Source organism: Pleurodeles waltl, chromosome 7 (assembly GCF_031143425.1).
Source record: "Pleurodeles waltl isolate 20211129_DDA chromosome 7, aPleWal1.hap1.20221129, whole genome shotgun sequence".
Taxonomy (NCBI): Eukaryota; Metazoa; Chordata; class Amphibia; order Caudata; family Salamandridae; genus Pleurodeles; species Pleurodeles waltl.
Genome location: NC_090446.1, coordinates 1028974464 through 1028998574, shown reverse-complemented (window position 1 = coordinate 1028998574; position 24111 = coordinate 1028974464). Strand labels below are relative to the sequence as shown.

Below are 24111 nucleotides of genomic sequence, written 5' to 3'. Positions count from 1 at the left end.
CCCTCATGAAAATTCTTCATATACATCACAATCCTCAGAGGGGTGTGTGTTGACACCTTGGTGAATAATAAAGGTAATAAAGGCTTGTGATCCTTTAGTAATTTGTAGGGTATAGCATCAGCAGCTATAAGCGATCTGTTATTTTAGCTGCCTATGGGAGATCTGCATTGTAGGGTTGTAGGTAATGTCGCTAGCATGTGCTAAAGAGACTTACTAAGTGGGGGGGAGTTTAGGAGGAGGCAAAATAAGCTTACTGATTTGCAGAAGCACAGACCAGTGAGCTGTATTGCGTTGCTGCACAGCATTGATTTAATTTGCGTTTCCCACCTGTCACTGCTTTTAGAAATGTCCTTTCATCTACTGTACTCCGTTAGTCACTGCTTGTTGACAACTTCACACGCTCCCAGACCATTAAACGCATGTCCAATAGGCAGTGTGAACCATGGGTGTCTGCAGAAATGTTTTCAGGGGGGTGGGTGGTCTGCAGTTTCCCGGACTGTTTTTGATGAGGGGCGGGGCCATACTAGTCCAGGCAGTGTGACATTATGGCATCCTTAGGCCCATATTTGTACTTTTTTTGCACTGCATTTGCGTCATTTTTTCACGCAAAAGCGGCACAAACTTACAAAATATAATTGTATTTTGTAAGTTTGCACTGTTTTTGCATCAAAAAATCACACAAATGCGGTGCTAAAAAAGTATAAATCAGGCCCTGAGTGTTACTCTGCAGTGTGAGCCTGCACACCAGGCTGTACCTATATCCAGGAGGGTCAAGCATCCCTCCCACCCCCCCATTTTCCCCCCTTGCGAATTCCATGGTGTGAACTTGTCTCATTTCTTGCAGTCTCATGCAATGGTCCTCACTTCTGAGAGCGCATCACTGTGCTCAGATCTGTGATTGGCTGCCATAGCTTCAGATAGATTCATTTGATGTCATTCTGTCTCATCTGTAGGTGGAGCCCAGGCCTGCGATGGAAGCATTGGGCGTAAGCAGGATCACGACCCTCCACTGATATTCAATCTGGGCCAGGATCCTGAGGAGAGCTTTCCACTGGACAGCAGGTCTGCTGAATATCAGCGGGTGTTTCCTGAAATTGAAAAGGCTCTGGGTGACCTTCTCCAGGATATCAGTGTGGACAACGTCTCCAAAGCAGATTACTCCCAAGACCATTCAGTCATTCCTTGTTGCAATCCACACCATGTCGTGTGCCGATGTGAGGAGCTTTGAGTTGTAGGATTTGTGTTTGTATTTAGCTTTCATTTCTGCATCAGTCAGATGGGTGTGGAAGCTTCCTCAGTGCTCTTTATTTGCAGACGAAAAGATGGATAATTTTAAAAAGTAAATGCGCGTAGGTATATTTAATAAAGTTTTCTGCAGGTGTTTGAGAAGCCAATTAAAGCACCCACTAGATATGCATTTATTTTATTATTTTTTAAAGCCAGCATGCACAGCTCGGATTGGGTTGCGCTCTATAGATGCCCTTGCAAACGTTAGTAAATCTTCACCTAGTTTCTTTTTTTTTGTAAATTATTTTTATTAATTTCACCAACAATATTGTCAGCAGCAAATCAACAATGGAAAAGTATCATTCTTACCCCCATCCAAATAGCATCCTTTTCAGCAATTACTACATGAGACTTCAGTGCATCATCCCAACCACTATCAAAACTCGTGTGCTTCGTCCTCGCCTAGTTGTGCTGTGAAAGAATTATAGCCCTTACATTACCCTAATCCAAGGTAGCTGATTATTTGTCGGATCTGATAAACATGGTTATCTTTTCAGCCCCTTCAGCCTGATTTTCTGTAAGTTTGTAATCTCTTTGTGTATTTTTAATGTTATTCTTCTGACAGAGCCCATTCCTGTAGATCCTTTTTCCATCTCGCAGCCCCTGCAGTGCCAGGAAATCCTCAATGGATTGCTGTATGACTCTTTGCCAAATGTGGCCACAAACCCACCATTCTTATTTTCATTTTGTGTCTTTTTTCACAGGACTAATAAACGCTGCTTTAACCCCACCCCAGTCATTTATGGCAAACTGCCAAACACATCCCTCCAGAATCTGTGCCAGCCTATTAGGAGCAGATACGTTCTATGCAAGAAGTGAAACTGTATCAGTTTGAGGCGAGCAATAGGGGACAGACCCTTTGCCTATTCACAGGCCATCCTCCGCTGTTACCTCTGTGCAGTCTTACCCATCTGTAACAAGTCCTCTCTGTGTTTCCCTACCTGTCCAATATATATGCTGCATACATGTACGTAACAGGTCTCCTGCTTCCTGCCAATCCTAGAAGTGGCTGCATAATGTTATGTTCTGGAGTGGCCTCCGGGAACGTACTCCCAATGCCACTAACAGTGTGTGCTATCTTGGCTTGTTGTAGAAATTGTCCCGGGTTGACGCAAAATCTATTATTGATAAATGGGCCCCCTAGTCTACGGCACCCCCTCCTTGCCATCTCCAGAAGGAGACATCTTTTATCATGTTTTGGAAAGGATGAAGAACTACTTCACAGTTTCTGAACGAATTTCAGTTCCCACCGTAGTATTAAATGCAAACTAAGGCCATTTGGAAAGCTTGGCCATCTGGGGAGACTGACACCAGTGGCAGCGGGCCGCAGCCCTATTTAACCGGGTCTGTCTATAAAGATGAATTATAATAATGGTGTTAAATGTTGTAAATCATCACTCTCGTGTAGGAGTTATGTGAACAACTATGCTTTGATTCCATTCGGTTTGGCTTCTTGTAATCTCTCTTCATTCCTAATTTTTACAATATGGCTGTTGCATCTTGCAAGATTCCAGGCCTTTTTACAGTCTTTTTCTGTAGCCTCTCTTCATGAATGTATCCTGGTGCTATTAGAGTTACTCAGTGCCCTTTATTTAGAAATGCCTTATTTTTTAGGTTTCGCCTGCACGTGTGCTTGCAAAATCTTTTGTTAGTAAAAAAAGAAAAACTTGAAAGGGGATTGGAACCAGCCCCTTACTTACCTAAACTCACCATTGGCTTACTCCAACGTCGCTCTGATTTACCTGCTTCGGATTGGCCAGCACGTCATCTTCCTGTCATTGTCTTCTTCGTCAATCTTGCCGTCGAGTTGCTTGTGGAGCAAGTACTCTTCACGGTCACTTCCTATCAGACATTGGCCAGTGTCCTTCCTCTGGCTGCGACGCAGAAGACACTTCTTTTTTCCTTCTTGGATGCTGTCTTCTTTCTTCGCTGACGTCTTCTCTGTTTTTTTTCTTCATTGCTGTCTTCTTTTTTCTTCCAGCCTGCCGTTTTCTTACTTCACTGACATCTTTCTTTGATGACTCTGCATATCGTCTTCTGTCTTCTTTACCGCATGCCGTCTTCTGTGTTCTCACGTCCGCACTCTTCTCATGTTTTTGCCTTCTCACGCCATCTGTCTTCTGTCGTTGTCTATCGTCTTCTCTCTTTTTCTTACTTCTGTCCTCTCACATCTTCTGTCTTCTCATGCCTTCCGTTTTCTTCTGTCTTGCCTTCTTCCATCTTCTGTCTTCTCATGCCTTCTGTCTTCTTCCTCCTTCTGTCTTCACCTGTCTTCTGTTGTTCTCTGTCTTCTACCGTCTTCTCTCTTCTTCCATCTTCTGTCTTCTCTCATCTTCTGTCTTCTTCTGTCATCTCACGCCTCTGTCTTCTGCCATCTTCTGTCTTCTCATGCCTTCCGTCTTCTTCTGTCTTTTGTCTTTTTCCGTCTTCTGGCGCCTTCTGTCTTCTTTCGTTTTCTGTCTTGTCATGGCTTGTGTTTTCTGCCGCTTTCTGTCTTCTGGTGTCTTCCGCCTTCACTGTCTTCTCCCATTTTCTGCCATCTTCTGTCTTCTTCTGTTTTCTTTCTTCTAAAATGCCTGCCAATACATTTTGCCATTGTCTTTTTTTCTATGTAACTGGATTAAAAATATTAGAAAAATGTTATAATAATGTTTGTTTTTAATTTAATAAAATAACATTTCTCTAATGTTTGTAAGCCAGTTACATAGAAAAAAAGACAAAGCAAATCCTATTGGCTTTGCCAATTCTTGTTATTCAGAAGCTCCAGTTGTTGTGCGTGACGTGACAGACCTGAGACAGTGGGGGCTGGTGAACTTTGTAAATAGTGGGGCACAAATCCACACCTTAAATCGCATTGTGCGGGCAAGCCCGTATCAACTTCTCTCCAATGAGAATGTAGCGAGGGTAGTTCCCTCCCTCAAGATATTTTTTAAGCCAAAATTGCGTTTTTCAGCACAAGTCCCTATGAAGATGACAAAAAAGTTAAAGTTCTTATGGGCATTTAGAAGGGGATATTTCCAGGCTGGCTAAACAAACCACATCCTCCAATAATAGATCTCTCGTACCCGCTTATCAGCCATAAATATAAGAGGACAAAAATATCAGTTTTCCAGCAGCAAACCTCAGTCATAACATGCAAGAAGTAAGATAATAGGTCCATAATGTATAGCTTTGGCTACCAGAGAGCTGGTATTTTAGTCATTTTTAGAAAGCAGGACTCTGGTGTCAACACCCTAGCAACCCTTCAGCTATATCAAAAGAATGTCCAGAATGTCAGAATGTTGAGCAAATAAACCTGTTCACCGCACACAAATGTCTAAATGGCTTCAGCAAAAATCCACATCAATTCTGTATCTATCATGTTAACTGCAATTCAGAACACTGATTGAGACATGTATTGGCAAAGGTGCTCCGTGTGGAATCAATGAATGTTTCCCGCATCCTGCTTAATGGGGTGGCACCTGTTAGACACCCAGACATTCAAAACCTTTTACTTTTGTGTGCATTTGTTAACTCGAGCACAGTATCAGGGTGAAATGTAATGCACAACAAACTTCCAGCTAGAGCAGTATGTATCTGTCTGCGCTGTATTTCACTGTCATAGAGACAGGGCCGCACTTACACGACCAGTCCTCAGCATTTGAGGGATGAAGCGACCACATGCCCAAAAAATAAAGGAAGCACCGATTTTACAAATTAGGTTATTTTGCACATGTGGACCGGAGACATGTGGAGGCGGCAAGGCCGGGAGGAGGGGGGTGGGCATGGACCGGCACAGGTACGCTCCCACAATTCACCACACCACGCAGTAACTGGGGGTGACTCGGCTGAATCCGACACCTGCTGGAGCTGCAAAACACGTTATCCTTCCCCGATGTAAAAGAAGTATTCGCAATTGTTGCTTTTTCCAAGCTGCTGTATTGGCGAGGCCGGCAGCTATGGATGACTCATCTCCGTTCGCAGCCGACTCCAGTTCTGCGCTATAGGTAATCATCACATGGACGCGTCCGTGCCTTAGTTCCGGGCTGGCGGCAGACGCCTCGTTCCCGGCAGAGTTGCACGTGCACGTTCAATGTGTTCCATAGTCACAGGTACCAACTGGTCTGTCATGGACGCAGCAAGTAGGCAGAGCCTGCCAGGACCATACCAGCCAGAGGCAAGGACTGCTCAGCTCCACCCGCCGATCTCATCAAGGCGTGGAGGTAGGGCGTGAAGCACACACAAAGGGCGGGGCGTGTCAGTTGTGAATGACAAGAGCCTCACGCCGGTTTCCGCCTTCTCTGCCCAAGGCTACCTCTGTCGCTGCGCTGCTGCACAATATTCAGGGCCACTGGATACATGATGCAGGAGAAGGCCAAATAACGCGGCAGGTTTGAGTAATTTATGCATCAAGATGAGGCACATTATGAGGCATGTTGCGGTACATTTTGTTATAGTATTGCGTCACTAGTTTGTCGTTTTCAAACTTGTTAACATTCTCTGGGCATTGTTGGCCTTTATTAGTACCAGTTTAATACTCGAATGCAGTAACACAAATGTAACTTGGCAAAGGGCCTTACACTGAGCGGCAAAGCATGTGTTGCATTTTAGTAACTTTTGAACCGTTTTTTTTTTTTTTTTGTTAAAATCTGCAGATTATGTGGCAGACAGTGCTTAATTTGTGCTTGTTGTTTCCGGTGCAGAGCACCAGCACTTGTTTTTGAGGGCTGGCGCTTATTTTTCTGCCTCAAGCACTTACTGCAAGCAAAAGACACATTTGGGAAAGAGAAAGAAAGAGAAAAATGATAAAGCGTCACAATGGGAGAATGCAAAAAGCTGCAAGAGTGAGCTGAAGGGGCGGGGAGTGGCTCTAAATGGATTGAAAAGGCCCGACACGGCTTCAGGATGAGGCTGCCTCAGTATTCCATTTTCACACATTGTGGGGCATATTTATACTCCGTTTGCGCCAGATTTGCGTTGTTTTTTTTAACGCAAATTCGACGCAAAACGAACTCCATATTTATACTCTGGCGTTAGACGCGTCTAGCACCAAAGTTCATGGAGTTTGCGTCATTTTTTAGCATGGACACCTACTTTGCGTTAATGATATGCAAGGTAGGCGTTCCCGTCTAAAAAATGACTCCGAGGCATGTGCGCCGTATTTACACTCCCGGGCAAAAATGACGCCCGGGAGTGGGCGGGTTAAAAAAAATGACATCCAGCCGGTTTTGCGTCGTTTTTTAGCGCCTGGTCAGGGCAGGCGTTAAGGGACCTGTGGGCTCGGAAGGAGCCCAGAGGTGCCCTCCCATGCCCCCAGGGACACCCCCTGCCACCCTTGCCCACCCCAGGAGGACGTCCAAGGATGGAGGGACCCATCCCAGGAAACTTAAGGTAAGTTCAGGTAAGTATTATTATTATTTTTTTTTTTTGTGGCATAGGGGGGCCTGATTTGTGCCCCCCTACATGCCACTATGCCCGATGACCATGCCCAGGGGACAGAAGTCCCCTGGGCATGGCCATTGGGCAAGGGGGCATGACTCCTGTCTTTGCTAAGACAGGAGTCATTTTAATGGGGGTTGGGAGTAAAAAAAATGGTGCAAATCAGGTTGAGGCGAAAATTTTGCCTCAGCCTGACTTGCCCCATTTTTTGACGCCCAAGCTCCATATTCCCCTACGCCGGCGCTGCCTGGTGTACGTCATTTTTTTTAACGCACACCAGGCAGCTCCGCCGGCTAACGTCATTGAATAAATACGGCGCCCGCATGGCGCTTCAGAATGGCGTTAGCCGGCGTTAGATTTTTTGACGCACAACTGCGTTGGTGCAGTTGTGCGTTGAAAAGTATAAATATGGCCCTTAATTGCATCAGCAGCGTGTTTAAGAGGAGGGGTTTGGGCACCAGCACCTTTTTATTTACAAATGAAGCACTGGTGGCAGATGATAGATGATGTGGGAAATGCGGCAAATATGTAATAATGCGAAAACCGTCACAGCCGCACAATCGCATAGTTCCATGAGCCCTGCCAATATCATACACTGTAGTGAAAATAAAGAGCTGCTTAAAGGTAACCCAACACCATTATGTCACTGCTGTTTAACACTTGAACTCTCACTATGAATGGAGGTGAGGTGGCTAGACATTCTGTATTAAATTTCTTATTTAACGTGTGGCTCTCATTTTGTCTTGCCAAGATATGCACGTTCGGCGGGGGCAGAGCCCCAAAGCCCTAAAGGAGAGACTGTCACTGGCTTGGTAGCACAGAATGTGCAAGTACCCATAAAAGATATGTGTATATATATATCAAAACAAGGCCCTTTTCAGGGTTAGAGTGACGCATAAATTATGCAAAAAAGAAGAGAGAACTCTGGGAAGTTCCCAAATTTAGGTGGAGAGCAGCTCTAGTAAGGAGCACCCTGCAACACCAGCGACACTCTAGATTTGCTCACCTCAAATGTCTGCTTATCTAGCAAAGTTTTTAAGCATAGGATCAGCACAGTGCTATCCACGCCGAGCTAGATAGTGACAAAGTCTTTTGCCATTTGTACAGCAAAATCTTTAAGCATAGGATTGACACAGTGTCATCCTCACCGAGCTGTAAAATGACAAAAGCCATTTACCACTCCAGGCACAGTATTACAGCTTTGGACTGGTCAAATACCATCCAAGCCAACCTGAAATGAGTAAAGCAACCCCTCTATATATATATATATATATAAAAATTCCAAGTGACGAGTGAAATTACCAGACATCCTTCCCACAAACAAACACATCCTCTCACTGTTAGGAAGCTGGAGTACAGCACCTGTCAAGTTGCAACGCTGCTCTCAGTATGCATACATTCTGCATGTTTACATTTTTTTTTTTTTTTTTTTTAATGAGGCTGGGCTGGCCAGACCTAAACATGTATTTAGATGGGGAAGAGGCATAGTTGAGTTGGGCATTTCCTTTTCCATGAATAGCACCTTAATTCCTGGTTCTTAGTTGGCAATCTGAGACGTGTAATTCTTGATTTGTAATGTGATAGCCAAGACTACAAGTGCCAGAATGCAAATGAGAAACTTTGACTGGGTGATGTAGTTGCACATGGACCTGGATGACTTGAAATTTCTGCTTCCCCCCAACAAAGACTTTAAAGGGCCATTAAAAGACTGAAAGGTCTACATGTTATAAAGGATAAAATACCTCCCAACTTCACTTTAATAAGGATATTGCAAGTCACCTTGGAGTTCAATTAACTTGTAGAGGCATTTGATCTTGAACTACTCTGTGTTGCAATATCTGTATAAAGTACATCAGTGGTACTTTATCCTGTTTATGCTTGCTTATACAAGAACATTCATAAAGGACCCAATCAGGATACCCCTTTCCTGTTTCTGTATGGTAATTAGATATGGGTCAATAAATCAATTAGAATATCTTTTTACTTCACCATAAGTGGCTCTTTTTTATAGGTACTTCCAAATTCATGCAAAGCATAGATAATGTGTTATTTAGACATTGCACCACATGAAAGTACGTTTTGACAATGAGTTTTCTTAATCAATTTTTTAACTTAGGTATGAATAATTGTGTTACAAGTACTGCATTAATAACACATTTAATGGCATAGTCATTGGAATAGACTTGGATTTATAAACTTCTATTGATTTACCCCATATTTGGAAGGAATTATCTTGAATTGTTTCCTTTAGTACTTCAGCTAACTGATGAAGGGATCAAGCCACCTGATAATATATAATCAATAACCTTATTATAGTAATTTATGTTTAGTAAACCAGTTGGATCTTGATTAATTATTCGGCAATTTACAACCAAACATTATTGTATCTGTAATGTTGATTCTTTGCAGGGGACTATATCATCCAGTGGTTATGTTTATATATTGACTATTTCTAGGGTTAAGCTTGTTACAAAATAAAGTGTGCTTGTATTTTTATACATATGATGATGTTTCGAATTATGGGGTCATATGGCGGGACAACACAAATAATAATTGTGAATGTAATCAAAAGCAATTCATTAAACTGATTTCTTATACTGTGCCAGGTTTCCTTAACTTTTGTCATGCAAACATGGGCAACGTTTTAGAAAATCTGGGCCTTTGTAACTTGATGTATTACATAAAAATATGTTGCACACCAGATTTAAATTTAGGTGCAAGAAGTGTCATCTATAAGAATAGGTGATGGAACTTGATGTTTGGTATGAAGATCTTCAGATACGTTGGCAAATGCAAGTAACTGCTTTGGAAAAACTACAAGAATTGTGGAAAGACATTTTCCACATTTGCATATTTAGTGACAAGGGTGGAAGCACAGGTGGCCAGTATACCCAGCAGGAGAAATACCAAACCCTATTCACTTCTAAACCATACAACAAAACCACAAAAATGGGGCAGGATTATTTTTATCCACTCTTAAATCCCCTCTGGCACCTGCTCTATATCCTGTGTGCATGCCCTTCCTCAGAGGATCTCCCCTCTATGGATGTAAAAGCCTCCCCCACTTAATAGTGGCATGCTTCATCATCAGGTAGTCCAACCTGCTGGGTTAAGGTAGTACTAACCCGGTGGTCTCAGCCGTAGCCCCTGGGGAGAACTAGCTCCTCATGGGGCTGGGAGATCCAAATAAGTTGTCTTCTGGTCAGTAGGGTACCAGTATGGTAAAATTAAAACTACCTCAGCTTCTATCCAAGAGGTATTCTTTATTAGGGATGAGGCTGGGTAGGGTTAAAAATAATTTTCCCTTTTTTCCCCCCAAAAGTTGATAACGGTGGCTAGTGGATCCCTGCACCTTATATGAACTGCTAACATGTTTCGGCCATCTCCGAGGTACCCGCCACAAAAGTTATTTTCTAGGCATATGTACTCCGGCCTTCTTCAGGGCAACTGTCTTTTAATCCCTACTGTCTAGCGCACTGGTACTCAAAGTACGGCCCGGGGGCCGCATGCGGCCCTCCTGACCTTTGCATGCGGCCCCTGGTCAATAGCAGCAATGGGCTGCTATTTACCCAACTCAGCACTAGCATACAAAGAGGTTACATAAACAGGCAATCATTTATTTAAAGCTTAATGAAGTGAAAGAAAGGAACACCTTCATTTTAAAGACATCATGCAGCAAAATCACTTAAAAAATCAAAACGTGTACTTTTATTTACAAGCAGAACCGTTTCACCGTAGTACATTGGATTATATATGTGTATTCAGAAGTATTTCTTTTTTAAAGTGATAGTTTAAAAAATGGACTTAGGCGCATTCACCCTCCACAATGAGACCAGTGAACTAAGACGCTAGCTAGTTGTTACGTGCACTCTTTGGTTGGCCTGGGTTCTTATACATGAACACCATTATAATTTATCAAACCAAACACACAACAACGTTTTGTATGGTGCACATCCTGAAGTCGTGTATTTTAAGGCCCTCTTATAAAATGAAAAAAAAGAGGGCTATAAAAATAAAACAATTGACTAGAATCACACAATTTGGTTAAGTGGGGAAGCTGGGATTAATCCTAGGTTTTCTGGTTACACATTGTGCAGTTCAGCCACTAAATGTTTATGCTTTGCTTCCCCTACACCCTCTTCACCGACAACCCCCCTCTTCCTCCCACGCCGCCACCCAAGTCCCTCACTGCTGGCATTAATGCGGCCCTTGGTCACATCACAGACCAAAGATTTTGGCCCCTGGGAAAATGTTTGTGAATACCAATGGTCTAGCATGTCTATCCGTTCAGCATGCAAATAGGATAAGAATAACTTATCTTAGTCCTCTAATCTTCTCCTAAAACAATAAATCACATAGTGACATTACAACAAGATAATCAACATTGCAGACAGCATTACATAGTGTCTCTTTATCTTGACTGAAGTGCCTCATAGGGAAGCAATTTATATTGGAGCATCCATAGGTGCCCAAGGACCTTATTCTCAAAACCATTTCAGGTGAGATTATTTTGTGGAGAAAAAAAAGGGGGCATATTTAAGAAAAGTGGTGCTGCATTATGTGCAGCGCCACTTTTCTTGTCCCCTTTACCGCCCCCCCCCCCCTATTGCCACCATGTGTGCACTGTATTTAAAATATGGCGCACCATGGCACAGGGTAGGGGGCAATAGCATCATTTTTCATTAGACTATTGATGTACGCTGCAGGAGTAGCACCAAAATATTGGTGCTACTCCTTCAGAGTACATAGGGAGCCATTATGAATAATAGAAGCCCCCTTTTAACGCCTGTTCTAAGCAGGCGTTAAAAGTGCCATACAAAATGACGCAAGGAAATCTGTTAGATTTCCTTGCGCCAATTATTTTGGCCCCCCTAACGGGGGAACGCCCTCTTTGCATACATTATGCCTGGTGCAGGCATAATGTAGCACAAAGGGTTACAAAGTGGCACAATGCATGCATTGCACCACTTTGTAAACGTGGAAAGAAGAATTTGGCCTTGTTGTGCCACATTAGCATTAAAAAGTAAATTACGCTAATGTGGCACTAGGGGCTTATAATTATGCTCCAAGGTGTGTCTGGGGGGGGGGAAGGATTGTTGTAGCTCATAATTATATATCTAATTGGGCACAACGTTTTACAATAACATTTCACAGCAATATAAATGATTGTATTTTTGTTTGCACTAAAAATGAATTGCTTGTGCATGAATTGCAGCATGTTGTGCGTCATGGTGAATGATCATCTTTTGCGTATTATTGTCATTTGCCATTTTCTATCGATATGTTTGCGTTCTTATAGGTTAAGCATGGCAGTATAGGCAGTCTCTTGAGTAGGGGTCACAATCAATTGGTATCTTGTATGATTTATACTTACAACACACGATTTACTTTGTTCCCCTCACATTTTAAATTCAGGGAACCTTTATGTAGATTAGGCAGATTTTATTGCTCCTTTTTGGACAGATTGAGGCAAGAAACATGTCAGCCAATTTTAGACCTTTAGGAACATTGACATTGATAAAGATGGCAATTTGTTTTAAACCTAACAAAGATTCCGAAAATTATAGACGAGTTTGCCTTCATCTTCATGCTTATATTGGCGAATCTACTTGAAAAATGATCTCCAGCATAGAGTCCCATCGTGGGGCTGGGTGGGCATTGTGGTGTCAGCCCAATGAGGAGCACAGGCCAATGATGAAATATGCCACCATTTGGTGGGAGAGGGCTTGTGCTCCACAACTACGCTGCCTATAATTATACCATTTTTAAATAGTCAAGTTCTCTAAAGGCCACATTCTATCTTGGATAAAGTGAATTTCTTTCCCTTCTCCTCGGAACCACACATTTTTCTGGTCTTCCACAGTGTCCAAGCCACTCTGATTGCAATTTATGTTCTGCTTCCATGTTGTTCTTATTTCTTGCCAGGTCTCATGTTTCATGCTTCCTCCAAAACTTTTTGAGAGTCATGACAAAAATAGACTCCCGGTCCTCAGCCTACAGTTTGTTCTCCCTGTGTTCCATATGGCCAGTTCAACAATGCTGTAAACTGAACAATGTAGATTTTCTTCAGCCTTGTTAGACAGAAAATCTGGATTTTATAAAAGACACAGAGGCTAAAATTATGCAAACTCCTTATATTGCCCGCTCACAGCAGCAATAATAGTGAGAATTTAGAACACTTAAAACATTTTAAAGGATTAGAAGGCTCAGCCACCAGCAGCAGCATCTTCCCTCTTTTGGACACTGTGAACAAGATAAATCTGAAGGTACAACAATTCATCTGAAGATGACAGAATCCATGCACCATCCTCAGCAAAACCGAAAAACATAAAAGGAGTTTCCTCCAATTGGAAAATTAAAAAAAAACACAAATCAATTGGGAGGGTTAACAGATGAGGGATAATCGTAGTCTCCGTGCCTTTAACAAAATCCAAATTTTCTGTCCAACAAGGCTGAGAAAAATCTACATTTTATGGCATGTCACAGAGGCTAATATTATGCAAGTTTAAAGTGCTGATAAAATATTATCAATAACATTAACCACAGATTTAAAATAACAGGATTTAAACATGTTTTCATTTGACCAATCTGCAGCTCTTAAACTATCTTGCAGACTACCACCCAACACAAAAGCCTTTGAAGCAGAAGCACCTCTGATAGAATGTGCTCTGAATTTGTTAACATCCACACCAGCCTCAAGCATCACAACTTTCCCCCATCGTGAAAAGGTCTGAGGAGAGACTAGTTTATGAGCCCACCTGTAGGAAATAAGTAATTGAGCCATTTTATTCCATAAACTTTCAGTCCTCCTCTCATATTCTTTGAGACATTTAACCACACAAAGACGTTCATTTGAAACAAAAGAGGGATAAAATATCAAAGTAGACAGTGTTTTGGTTCTCCATTTTAGGTAAAAGCAAACGCCCTCCAGTTGATAAGCTCTACTGGTAATATCTACAGCCCTTAAAACCAGACAAAGCAAAACTGTCAATTTATAAGACAAGAATTTGAGAGATGAGGAAGAATTGACACCCCAACTTAATAGAACCCAAAACACCTTGCGCACATCCCATAAAAATGAATATTTAGGGATTAGGGGGGTTGAGTACTTGCATGCTGCACATAATTTTTCTGATAAGTGTATTCTGCCCCACAGAGATACCATCTACTAAAGAATGACCTGCAGCAATTGCTGAACGGTAGACATTCACTGTTCTATAGGACGGACCACATCGAAACAACTCCATTAAGAAATTAATTAACTATCTGTTGAAATGGGATCATAACTCCTTCGAACACGCCAATGAACCCATTTCTTCCAAGCCAATCTATATGCTTTTCTGGTTCCTGGAGCCCAGGATTCTAAGACGAGTCCGAAAGCTCCTGCCAAAAGACCTAGGATTTCCCACTGTCTCTTGAAATCCTCTAAACCATTAAGTCTAAAAGTCCCTGATCTGTTAGGGGATTATACTTCCCTTGGGGTCCCAGGATTACCTCGCTGAAAGTTGGAATCGGAAGGGGAAAATCTAAGCATAAGGAGCTAGACCACTCCAGTCCTGAAGGAAAGCATCTACTTCCCACACTTCAGGGTCTGGTCTCTAGCTGAAGAATTTTGGAAGTTGGTTGTTCAGTCTGTCCACAAACAGATCTACACCAAAGAGGCCCTACACCTCCTGAAGTTTGATGAATATTTCTCTGTTCAGATGTGAATTGCTCCGGTCCCTTAAACTGCGTGAAAACCAATCCATTACACCTTTGGATAGACCAGGGATATGTTCCGCTACCACAGAAATCTCCCTGTTCAGAGAGAAAAAAATCTGCCAGGTCTGCCAAAACTTTTAAATGAGGACCACCCAATTTGTTGATGTATCTCTCGGCAGGCACATTGGAGTAAGGTGCAGCATTTCGTCATTCCGCACGTGAAACAGCGAATTGCAAACAAACCTGCCAACAGCTCCAAGCAATTGATGTGTAAGCTCTTCTTTGAGGAGTTCAACTCCCACCTATGGAAGTGTTCCCACACTTCGCTCCCCAGCCTTTAATACTCACATCCGTTTCTATCACCAACCCTGGTTCCAGGCCAAAAATAGCTCTGCCATTCCAAGAATTAACAGTCTTGTGCCATCATTTCAGCTCCTCTGTTGATTCCTGATCTAAAGATATCATTTGAAAATAAGAGCAGTTTGTTCTTAAGGATCTGGTTTTTAGCCTCTGAAGGGCTTGATAATGTAAGGGACCTGGAAATACAGCTTGAAGGGTGGAAGACAACAGACTCAGAATTCTTGCCAAAATTCTCAAAGATATGACCTGTACCACGAATACCTTTCCCAACTCCTTCCAAAAACTCTTTAGTTTCTCTCCCAGTTACCTCAATTCTGTTTGAATTGTGTCCAACACAAAACCCAGAAACTCTGTATCTTGCCTCGGGATCAAGGAAGATTTCGTTTGGTTGATGACAACACCCAGAAATTCCAATAGGTCTACAGTTAGTTGAGTCTGCCTTAAGATGTCACACCTGTCCTGGGCCATAATTAAGATGTTGTCCGGTTAAATTATCAACCTCACTCCCCTTGACCGAAGCCAGGTCCCCCCACTGGGCGGAGGACTTTCGTAAAGCACCAAGATGCAGAATATAGTCCGAAGGGGAGATTGCTGTATTGCCATATTCCCCACCCCACTTCCTGCAATTTAGGCACCTCTGGTGAGGAGGCCAAATGGAAATAGTTAAATATTAAATACGTGTCTTTTATGTCTAGTCTTGTTAACTAGTCCCCTTTCCTCAAGATGTCTTTCAGTAGGTGCATTCCTTCCATTTTGAAATGTCTGCAGACCAACCACTCATTTAAATCTCTTAAACTTATTACTGGTTTCATGCCTTTGTCTTTCTTTTCGACCAGGAAGATATTGTTGATGAAACCTAGATCCCTCCCAGTGGATTCACAAATTACCCCTTTGATCAACAGATCTTCTACCTCTCGACTTACCAGTTTTGAATCTTTGACTGCAAAGGTAATTTCTCTTTGAATACTCAACTGAATGGGGGTATCTACAAACTCTTTTTTGTATCCCCTGACGGTCTTCAAAACCCAAGCATCTAGTGTTACTAGTCTCCAATTCCCACAAAATTGGGCTAGTCTACCTACCACCTTTATAGGAATCTGTAAAAGGTCTTGTGAAAGTCTTACCTGACGAGAATCCTCTTTGCCTTCTATACCCTCTGAAGGATATGTTACAATATTTCTGCCTTTGGGGATAGAAACCCTGGAAAGATACGGAAGACGATTGGTTGAATTCTGCACGTGCCAAGTAGGGTCTAGAGGGGCTTGACCATGGCCGGGGAACTGACTCCGCGTTCTCCCGGCCCTGACAAAAACTCTTTCTAGAAAGACCTTTTTAATATCTTTTTGAGACTTCTGGATGGAACTGAATATTCCAACATATTTTGCCATTTTCTCAATAAAATTGTCTCCGAAGAGGTGTCCCTGGGAGGAGGGTGCCCCTTCCTTGTTAGCTAATTCAATTAACTTTGGGTCCATGTTAAGTAAGATGTTTTTCCGCCTTTCGTTAGATAGTGTGGTATTAGCATTGCCCAATAAGCATATCGTTCTCTGGGCCCACTGGCGTAATTCTTTAGCATCCACTGTCGTGTCATTCAGGTAGGTATCTTCGGCCATCTAAAAAATTCTAGTCAAAGGACTGATGATATCTAGGAGATAGTCCTGGTAGGATTTTAGGCCTGTATCAAGACGTTTTCTGGGGTCTTTGCCACTTTTGGTAATAAAAGCAATCACCTTCGAGTCCAGATCAGGGGTCATAGTAATTTTATCTGGGAAGGAAGGGTGAGGGCACTCGGTCCTCAAACAAGACCTCACTTCTTTAGGGATCTCTCTCTGTAACCAGAAAGCAATATACTCGGCTACATGCTGAGAGGGGACCCACTCTGGAGAGAGGCGGTGTTTGATCAAAAGTGGATCGAACATTTCATAGCTGGGGGGGGGAGGGGGTGTACCCATGTTTGACCCTGAGGCCTTAGATGCCTCCCTCTTGCATTCCCATTTTTCTGATCTCCAAATCATCAGAATCAGACTCGAAATCCGATGGATAACAAATTAATTTCAGCCTCTGAATCATCATCAGTATCGATATTTACAGGAACGTTTGGGCCTGACTGCTGCCCATCCACAGTGCCAGAAGCACTAAAATCAATGTGACAACCGTCATGTGTCGAATCTGATCCTGACAACTTAGCTTTCTGATTTTTAGTATTAATTTTGCTGCCCAGAGATCTTTTCTTCTGGGCCTTGGGGATCAAACTAGAGCCTCCTGCTTGCTCATTAGGGCTAGATATTCTCTCCTTCTTTGACAGTGCATCAAATATTTTATTGACGGCCTCATTTACATTCCCCATTATATTCCCCATGGCTTTATTCACCATCCCTTCCAATTTATTCTCCAAAAATTGTTATAACTGGTTCCCACCCATTTTGGGCTTTTGAAATATAAAATTTAAAAAATGATCAGTAAAAAGCAGAAGTAAAATGGTACGAAGATACTTGATGTTGTGTGGGGCAAAGGTAATACAATGGAAGGGTTCTACCTCTAAAGGGAAGTCAGGAGAGCTAGATAGAATAACGTGCTATGGTACTTTCCTCACAAAGAGGAAGAGAAGCAGTCCGATTTCCTAAAGGGCGGACTGATTACGGAGGCCACCCGAAACAGAGGAACGCGGAGGTGGTGATCCAAAGAACAGGCCCACAGTGGATAAGCCAGTAATGTAGTGAGCGCCACTCGCTAACGGCGCCTCTGGTGTTGTGCAACGGGTTCTCAGCAAAAACAGCGCATGAGGAAGCAAGTTTTTTTAATGAAAGGAAATAACGAGAGATCGCGTGTGAGGCTCACTGCCCACCGCAATTCCCTTGTGGGGGGCAATGAGGTACGAGGCTCAAGTGCCTACATGATCCCCCCCATTGCATTGACATGTTTATTGTCAGTGCAACCTTCCCTGAAGCCGGTTAAGAGACCTGGCACGCGCTGGACAAGGTGCGACTCTTTCAAGATTCACGCTAGTTAGATGGAAAGCGGCAGTAAAGCGCCTGAAAAAGCGTAAATAAAGGTGACATAAGCACATCAATTAATAAATTCAAGGGAAATAAGTAAATAAATAACTATTAAATACTGTAAGGGATTACAAAGTAATTACGGTAAGAGGGCGCCAGTGCCTTCTAAATACACCATGACAAAGACATAAGCAGGTGTAATCAAGAGTAGTATCAATGAAAGAAGGTAGAGAGGTACTTATCTTGTGAGCCGCAGCAGCAACAAAAGAAGGAACTTGGTTGCTAAGCCTTATAGTCCTTTGGAATGTTTTAACTGTTCTAAATTCTCACTATTGTTAAAAGGAGTTTGCATAATCTTAGCCTCCATGTCATACCATAAAATTACACACAATTAGGATTTTTTTTTTGATTTTAATACAACATTTAAGTTTTGTTTTTTTTTTTAGGTCGAGCGTGCACGTCCACCGCACGCCCATCACTATCACTCATTCACGGACTTGCCTTTCAAAAATCATTTATCATCATTGGTAAATGCTTTGTTTGTTCCTCCTGGGGACAGTTTTGTTACTGCTTTGGCCATCAACCCTGTTACACGGATAATTGCACATTTGCCCATTTGACTGCGAGCAAACTTATTTTTCTTTTTGTGTCTCTCCTTCACGCGTAAGGCAGCCGTGGTGCTTTGAATTGGCTTGCTTATGTCAACTGTTTTACTTTTCATTTTCAATTTATGTGGCAAGAAAAGTCCAGTGAGAAATTAACAATGTTAATAGCTCTAACTCGAGCAAATGTGAGACCCATTGCATTGCAAATGCTTGTTTTAGAGTGGCGGGCATCTTAATGTGAGGGTGCCCTAAGGCAGTACTCTTAATACATAAGCTGAATAGTAGCAGCAGGACCTTGAGTGTCAGTATTTTTAAAAATACAGTACTGAGTAATTTGCCAGTGTGCTTCCCAGGTCGCAGTTGTAACTCTTCTTCAACTTCTACTGAAAAACAAACATGAGCTCAGAAAATAATAAAGATAATTATTGGTTCATTGACAGTTCACCTCTGAGTCAATATGAATTGGTGCTGAGAACATAACCTTGGTGCCAGAGGAAGTCTCTTTGCTAAGACCTTTTCTTTTGATGCCTGGGTTGAGGGAGTAATGGCCAGTCCTCTGTTGCATCTTCTAATTCTTGTTGCCTGTTTTGCTAGTTATGTGACATGGAGTAGCGTGGAGTTTTAATAGTAGTTGATTGCAAGAGAATCACTCCTGTTACCCAGTAAAAGAGCACCACTTAGAGGTTCCCAAGTGCTGAGCAGACTGATTGTTCCAGTGTGGGTAGGCCGTCAAAGGTGGTAGATCTGGTCAGCAAGGGGTGGAAGTTGTGGATGTTATTAACCTGCAGGGCAGGACCTGGAGTGGAGGAGAATGAGGCCCTAGAAGGTTTCCCATTTGTACTATAATGCATCGCCACTTCTTCCAAAAACATGGGCTTTCTGCACCAGTAGTTAATGAGCCTTCAGCAAATCTTTGCACAACTTTTGTTTTCCACTGCCCCAACATGCCACTCAGCTTTAGTCCATTTGAAAATGTAGTGCAAGCTGTAGACTGCATGCATAGGTTTCTCTGATGCATGTTTTTCCAGTTAGTCCCTATGCCTTTTGAGGGTGGGATTCTAACATTATCTTCCTCGTTGGGTCTGCTGCCAACCTGAGAATGCTGCTGCTCACAAACGTGAGTGAATTCGGACAGGAGTGCTACCACTGGGAAACAAAAGGTCCACACAACTGACACTCTTTATGCACACGAAGCTCAGAGAACCCCTTTATCAAACTCTTCATGTACACTTTGAAACCCTCAGAAGCACACAAATACCACCTCCTTGGTCATAAACATCTTGTGCTCGCCTTTCCAGGTAGACCAACATAGAAAGGAGCCAGTAGGAGAGGGTAGTAGCTGCCATATGTCTAGTGTTGCTAGGGACTAACTCATCAACCTCTTAAGGTTGCAAGACTCAGCTGGACTTGCTCATATTAGAAATTGCAGGTTTCCCACCTATTGAAATATAGTTCTCGTAGATACTGCATGTCATTCACAATATTTCAGGTTTTAAGGAAAAGTAAAGTGCCTCAGAGGGAGTCAGCACACTTATCTCTGGAAATTAGTAAGGACCAGCTAGTTTTAATGATATACTGGCTGGGTGCACGCAGTGACCGTTTAGCTCCAAGAGCCATTCTGAATGCAAGGAACCTGAAACATAAGGCTCTCAAAGCAACAAATCAGCATGGTGTTATCAACAGACTTTCCTGAGCCTCACTATATATTCCCACCCAACACCCGCTCCCTAGGCCAGTCAGTGTCAGAATAGCAGGAGCTGCTGATCGACCTCGGAAGCACTGGCCGTGGCAACTTCCCACCCCGAATCTACAGTAGATGATTCACACATGGAACTCATGCAGCACATCTAAGGAAAAGACCAAGCCACCGACACATATATGTATCTTAATGACTTTGCAGTGTGGACATGTTCTAAGCATGACCACTAAGTCCACAGCTGCTATAACCACAAGCCCAATGCCATCACTTCCCCAAGGCCCACAAACCGGAATCTACAAGCTGGCCCCAAAACTGACAAGCAAGCTTTATCAAATACGCTACTCTCTTCAACCACTTTCTTCCTCACAGATAGGGTCGGCCATGCCATTCCCTAAACCCCTGGTATCCAGCCTCACATCAGAAGTCAGTCCACTTAAAGCCTTCTTTACCACCAGAGCCAGCACAATCAGTGTTTGGACCGCCATGGAAGCAGGGCTCACTGCATCTTTCTGCCCTGATTACAGTGACTATGGTTCACACATATATCTGCATTGTGAACCCTCAGATAAAATGTCACCAGCATCCACCTCATTCTCAGTGACCCGGTGGGACATTCTAGCCCAATGTCATCATGCCTGGAGACCTGAGCGTTCACTGCAGTGTGTGCATGATCAAACATCCTCCAAAGCATGTCCCAATACTTACCGACTCCAATCTAACGTAGGCTTATGTTTGGCTCACATGGAAGAACTGGCAGCAGAAATAACGAGGTATGAGACACCAGAGACAGCAGCAAAAAGACAGTGTTAAGGGAAAAGGAGTGCGAGGAGTACAGAGAAAGTGAAGGAAGACAAAGTACAAAACATCAAAGTAGTATCTCAGCCACCATCACTGACACAAAAAGCCTCCCAAGTCCATGTGGTGAGTGCAAAATTGAACTAGGATTCCCTGTACTGGACTACTTGTGTGCAACTAATCAACCAGTCAGCATTCCAGGACAACACACAGAACCTGTTTATGGAACAGGATATATAATAGCAGTGCTTAATTTGAGCCAGTGGTTGAGGGTGGGGCTCACCAACACTCATTTTTGGGGACCGGCAATTATTTTCCTAAACAGCCTGAGCCAGAGCAAGAGAGAGGAAAAACACAAAAGTGGGAAAGGAGGGAAAAGAGAGAGAAAAGTGAGAGAGAATGAGCAGGGATAACAACCTGCAAGAGTGATATAAAGAGGCCGGGATGGTCTGGTGATTGACTTTAGAGGCATGAGGTGGATTCAAGGCTGTGCAGCCTTCTATATAGCACCCCAATCTTTGATAGTGCTAGCAAGGGGCTTCTGGCCAAAGCTTTGGGCCCTGGCACCTCTTTTACAATTTAAGCCCTGTACAAGAGCCTAGCACAGTAGATCTTGGGAAAGGAGAAAATTGGATAGTTCCAAGGATCAGAGCCCCTTGAGAGCATTACTAACATGGCTGCCATCGAGTCCATACTCACATATAAATGCGTATTAAACTAAAAGATATTGTCATGCGTGGGTTAAGTCATTCAAGAATAATGAGCAACTCGAGACCATGTAGATCACTGTTTGTCTATGGAGGCATCTTGAAAACCACAGAACTTCACAAATTTCCAGTTCTAAGCAAAATCTTTCACATTTTTCCCTTTCAAAAACAAATGAAGCATAAAGAAGAAAATGGTCCATCACCTAGAGACATTTTTATTTTTGTTTCCAATATAACATCCCATGAACGTTCGGTTTGCAAAGGTAAACAATACACATTTATAATGCACTTCAATATATTTTGAGACTTTCTTAAAAGTACATTTGTACAAGTAAAACAGCATAAATAAAAATACAAGTATATAAAATATTAAGTTAAATACGAATAAAGATGTGAATGGGTTAGAATTGGTTCTGAATGGTAATATATGTCCATATACTTTATGATGTATTAATGCACCACCCATTTACGGTTCGAAGTTTATAAGGAATGGTGTCCTTTGAGAACATTGCCTTTGGCTCACAAAAACAGTCAGCTTAAATTCCTTGTTAAAGCAACATCCAGGATCCGAAGGTTTCCTTCTCGTCATGATGGCTTCACTTTGGACTTCTGGTTTCCGTGGCACAAATGTATCTACCAAAATCAAAACAAAACCACCTTATTCTTCCCAGTCAGAAACAATGGGTAGGGTGAGTTTTAACAGGTTTAATGCACATGTCAAATGCCAGCCAGCATCAAGTGATGCTTTGTGAGAACAATACTTGGTCCTTCAAGCTTCAAGTTATAGAAACATTGATCCAAGTAGCTGGGTAGCTGTTTGCATCCAATAATCCAGAACGCAGTTGCTACAACTAGGCTTTTGCTGTAAACAATGCACAGAGAAATAAAGGGTTCCACTGGTAGCCTGCTTGCCCTCTACTTTCAGAACATACGTGTCTACTTACAATGGTTATGTGCAGTTTTTTAAACAAAGTGGTTCATTTAGACCTCCACAGGTCCCATTTATAATTGCCAAACGTGCATCAAACATCACAGAAGCCCTTTTTAACCACAAAAATAAAAATTGGTAACAAACTTTCAATGCACTTCAGCAATTATTTGGGTTTTCAAAAGCCAAACCCGCAAAGCAGAGTACAATTTGATTTGCTTTGATTTTTCTCCAAACGTGTGGGGGCCAGGCTTTATGGCGGCCTGGTCCCTCCGGGCCTCAGACCCAGTGTTAATTATAAGCTACCTTTAAAACGGGTCCTTATGGGGCCCTACGAATATGTCCTTAAATTTACAGACAAAAACACTGCTTGATTTCTGAACAATTAATGTAAAACATGTTAGGATAATCTAAGTCCGCGATTAAGTTACTGTTTATATTTCACGTTTTATTTAACCTACCATTCCTTAAGAGTGTATGTTATTTCTTGGATGTTGGGTTTCTGTAGTTTTTTCTGCAGCATATTACTCTTGTATAGTGTAGACTTTGAACAAAGAAGCATCCCTTTGTTTATAATGAGCCATGATTGAGGCCTGGAGTTAAGGCTGTGCGGGTTTCATACAGTAGCTGTAACTAGGTGAAAAAGGTCTTCCGAATAAATGGTCATCCATCCTTGGCCTCTGTACAGCACACAGAGCAATAGTCACGTATGCCAGTTCCAACAGTGATCCTGTACAAATATGTGGCTGAACAACATGAACAGTGGTCAAAATATTGAAAAGTAAAAGAAAATGCAGTGCTTAGAAGTGGGGGCGTGTACTTTGGGGGTTGAAGTGAAAGAAATGCATGTAAGTACATACAGGAGAACGTAAAACAGCGGTGCTGAAGAGGAAAGAGAAGACGTGTGAGATACGTACGTGAAGGATTTCAGAAAGACATGCAGAGAAAAAGGATGCGTTTAGCATAGACGGCAGAGGAACGTGGATCGAAGGGAAGAACAGGAGTGACAGACGCTCTGAGGACCACTATCCGTCTGCAGACCGCAGTAATGTTTAATTCGCAGCCTCATATTTGAGAATAGAAACATTTTCAAATTTGTTTCCAACAAAATCATTGTTGTTGCTCATTTAGCTTATGCAGTTAAAAATCATTAACAAAGCCAATAGTCCTGGCTTGTTTTAGGTGTTTGTCATTTTTTGTGTTATATATCTGGAGGCAATAACAGAGCACAGAAAAGCAGCTAAAGACCAGTTGGGCGGCACACTATGGGAAGCACAGAATTCTAGTTTACATGTTTAAGCCACTCCCTTAATTATACAGGCCATGCTCCTTTTAGAGGCCCTTCAGTATTTTGCATCCAACATAAAGCCCTGTGAGGGACATTTCCTTAGCTCTGAAACGGCCATGATATGCATGACCATCGCCTTCATGAAAAAAGCTGACGAGAATGGTGTAAGAGGGTCCACCCATTGTATGGCAGCCACTCCGACGAATTTGTTGCTGTTGCTTGGGAAGGAGGCAGAGGGTTTCCAATGGCTGAGCTAGCTGAGGGTTCACCATCAGAAACATTAGTTTCTTCACCTCTAATCGAAGAAATGGTCAGAAGGGACATCTT

General features: G+C 42.5%; 2 protein-coding genes across 9 annotated transcripts in view; one reads left to right on the top strand and one right to left on the bottom strand.

The window, feature by feature from the left end:
* Positions 1-9323, top strand: part of ARSG (arylsulfatase G) — a 1341775-nt gene extending 1332452 nt beyond the window's left edge. For all 7 annotated transcript variants that reach the window (XM_069199865.1, XM_069199861.1, XM_069199863.1 and 4 more), the window contains one exon: positions 954-9323. In XM_069199865.1, coding sequence (XP_069055966.1) covers positions 954-1228 — 275 coding nt within the window. In that variant the 3' untranslated portion in view covers positions 1229-9323. The remainder of the gene's footprint in view (positions 1-953) is intronic.
* A 12439-nt stretch (positions 9324-21762) lies between these two features.
* WIPI1 (WD repeat domain, phosphoinositide interacting 1) overlaps positions 21763-24111 on the bottom strand; it is a 188648-nt gene continuing 186299 nt past the window's right edge. Inside the window, exon 13 of one of the 2 annotated variants that reach the window (XM_069199848.1) lies at positions 21763-22201. In XM_069199848.1, coding sequence (XP_069055949.1) covers positions 22154-22201 — 48 coding nt within the window. In that variant the 3' untranslated portion in view covers positions 21763-22153. The remainder of the gene's footprint in view (positions 22202-24111) is intronic. The other variant, XM_069199849.1, reaches the window with a different exon arrangement.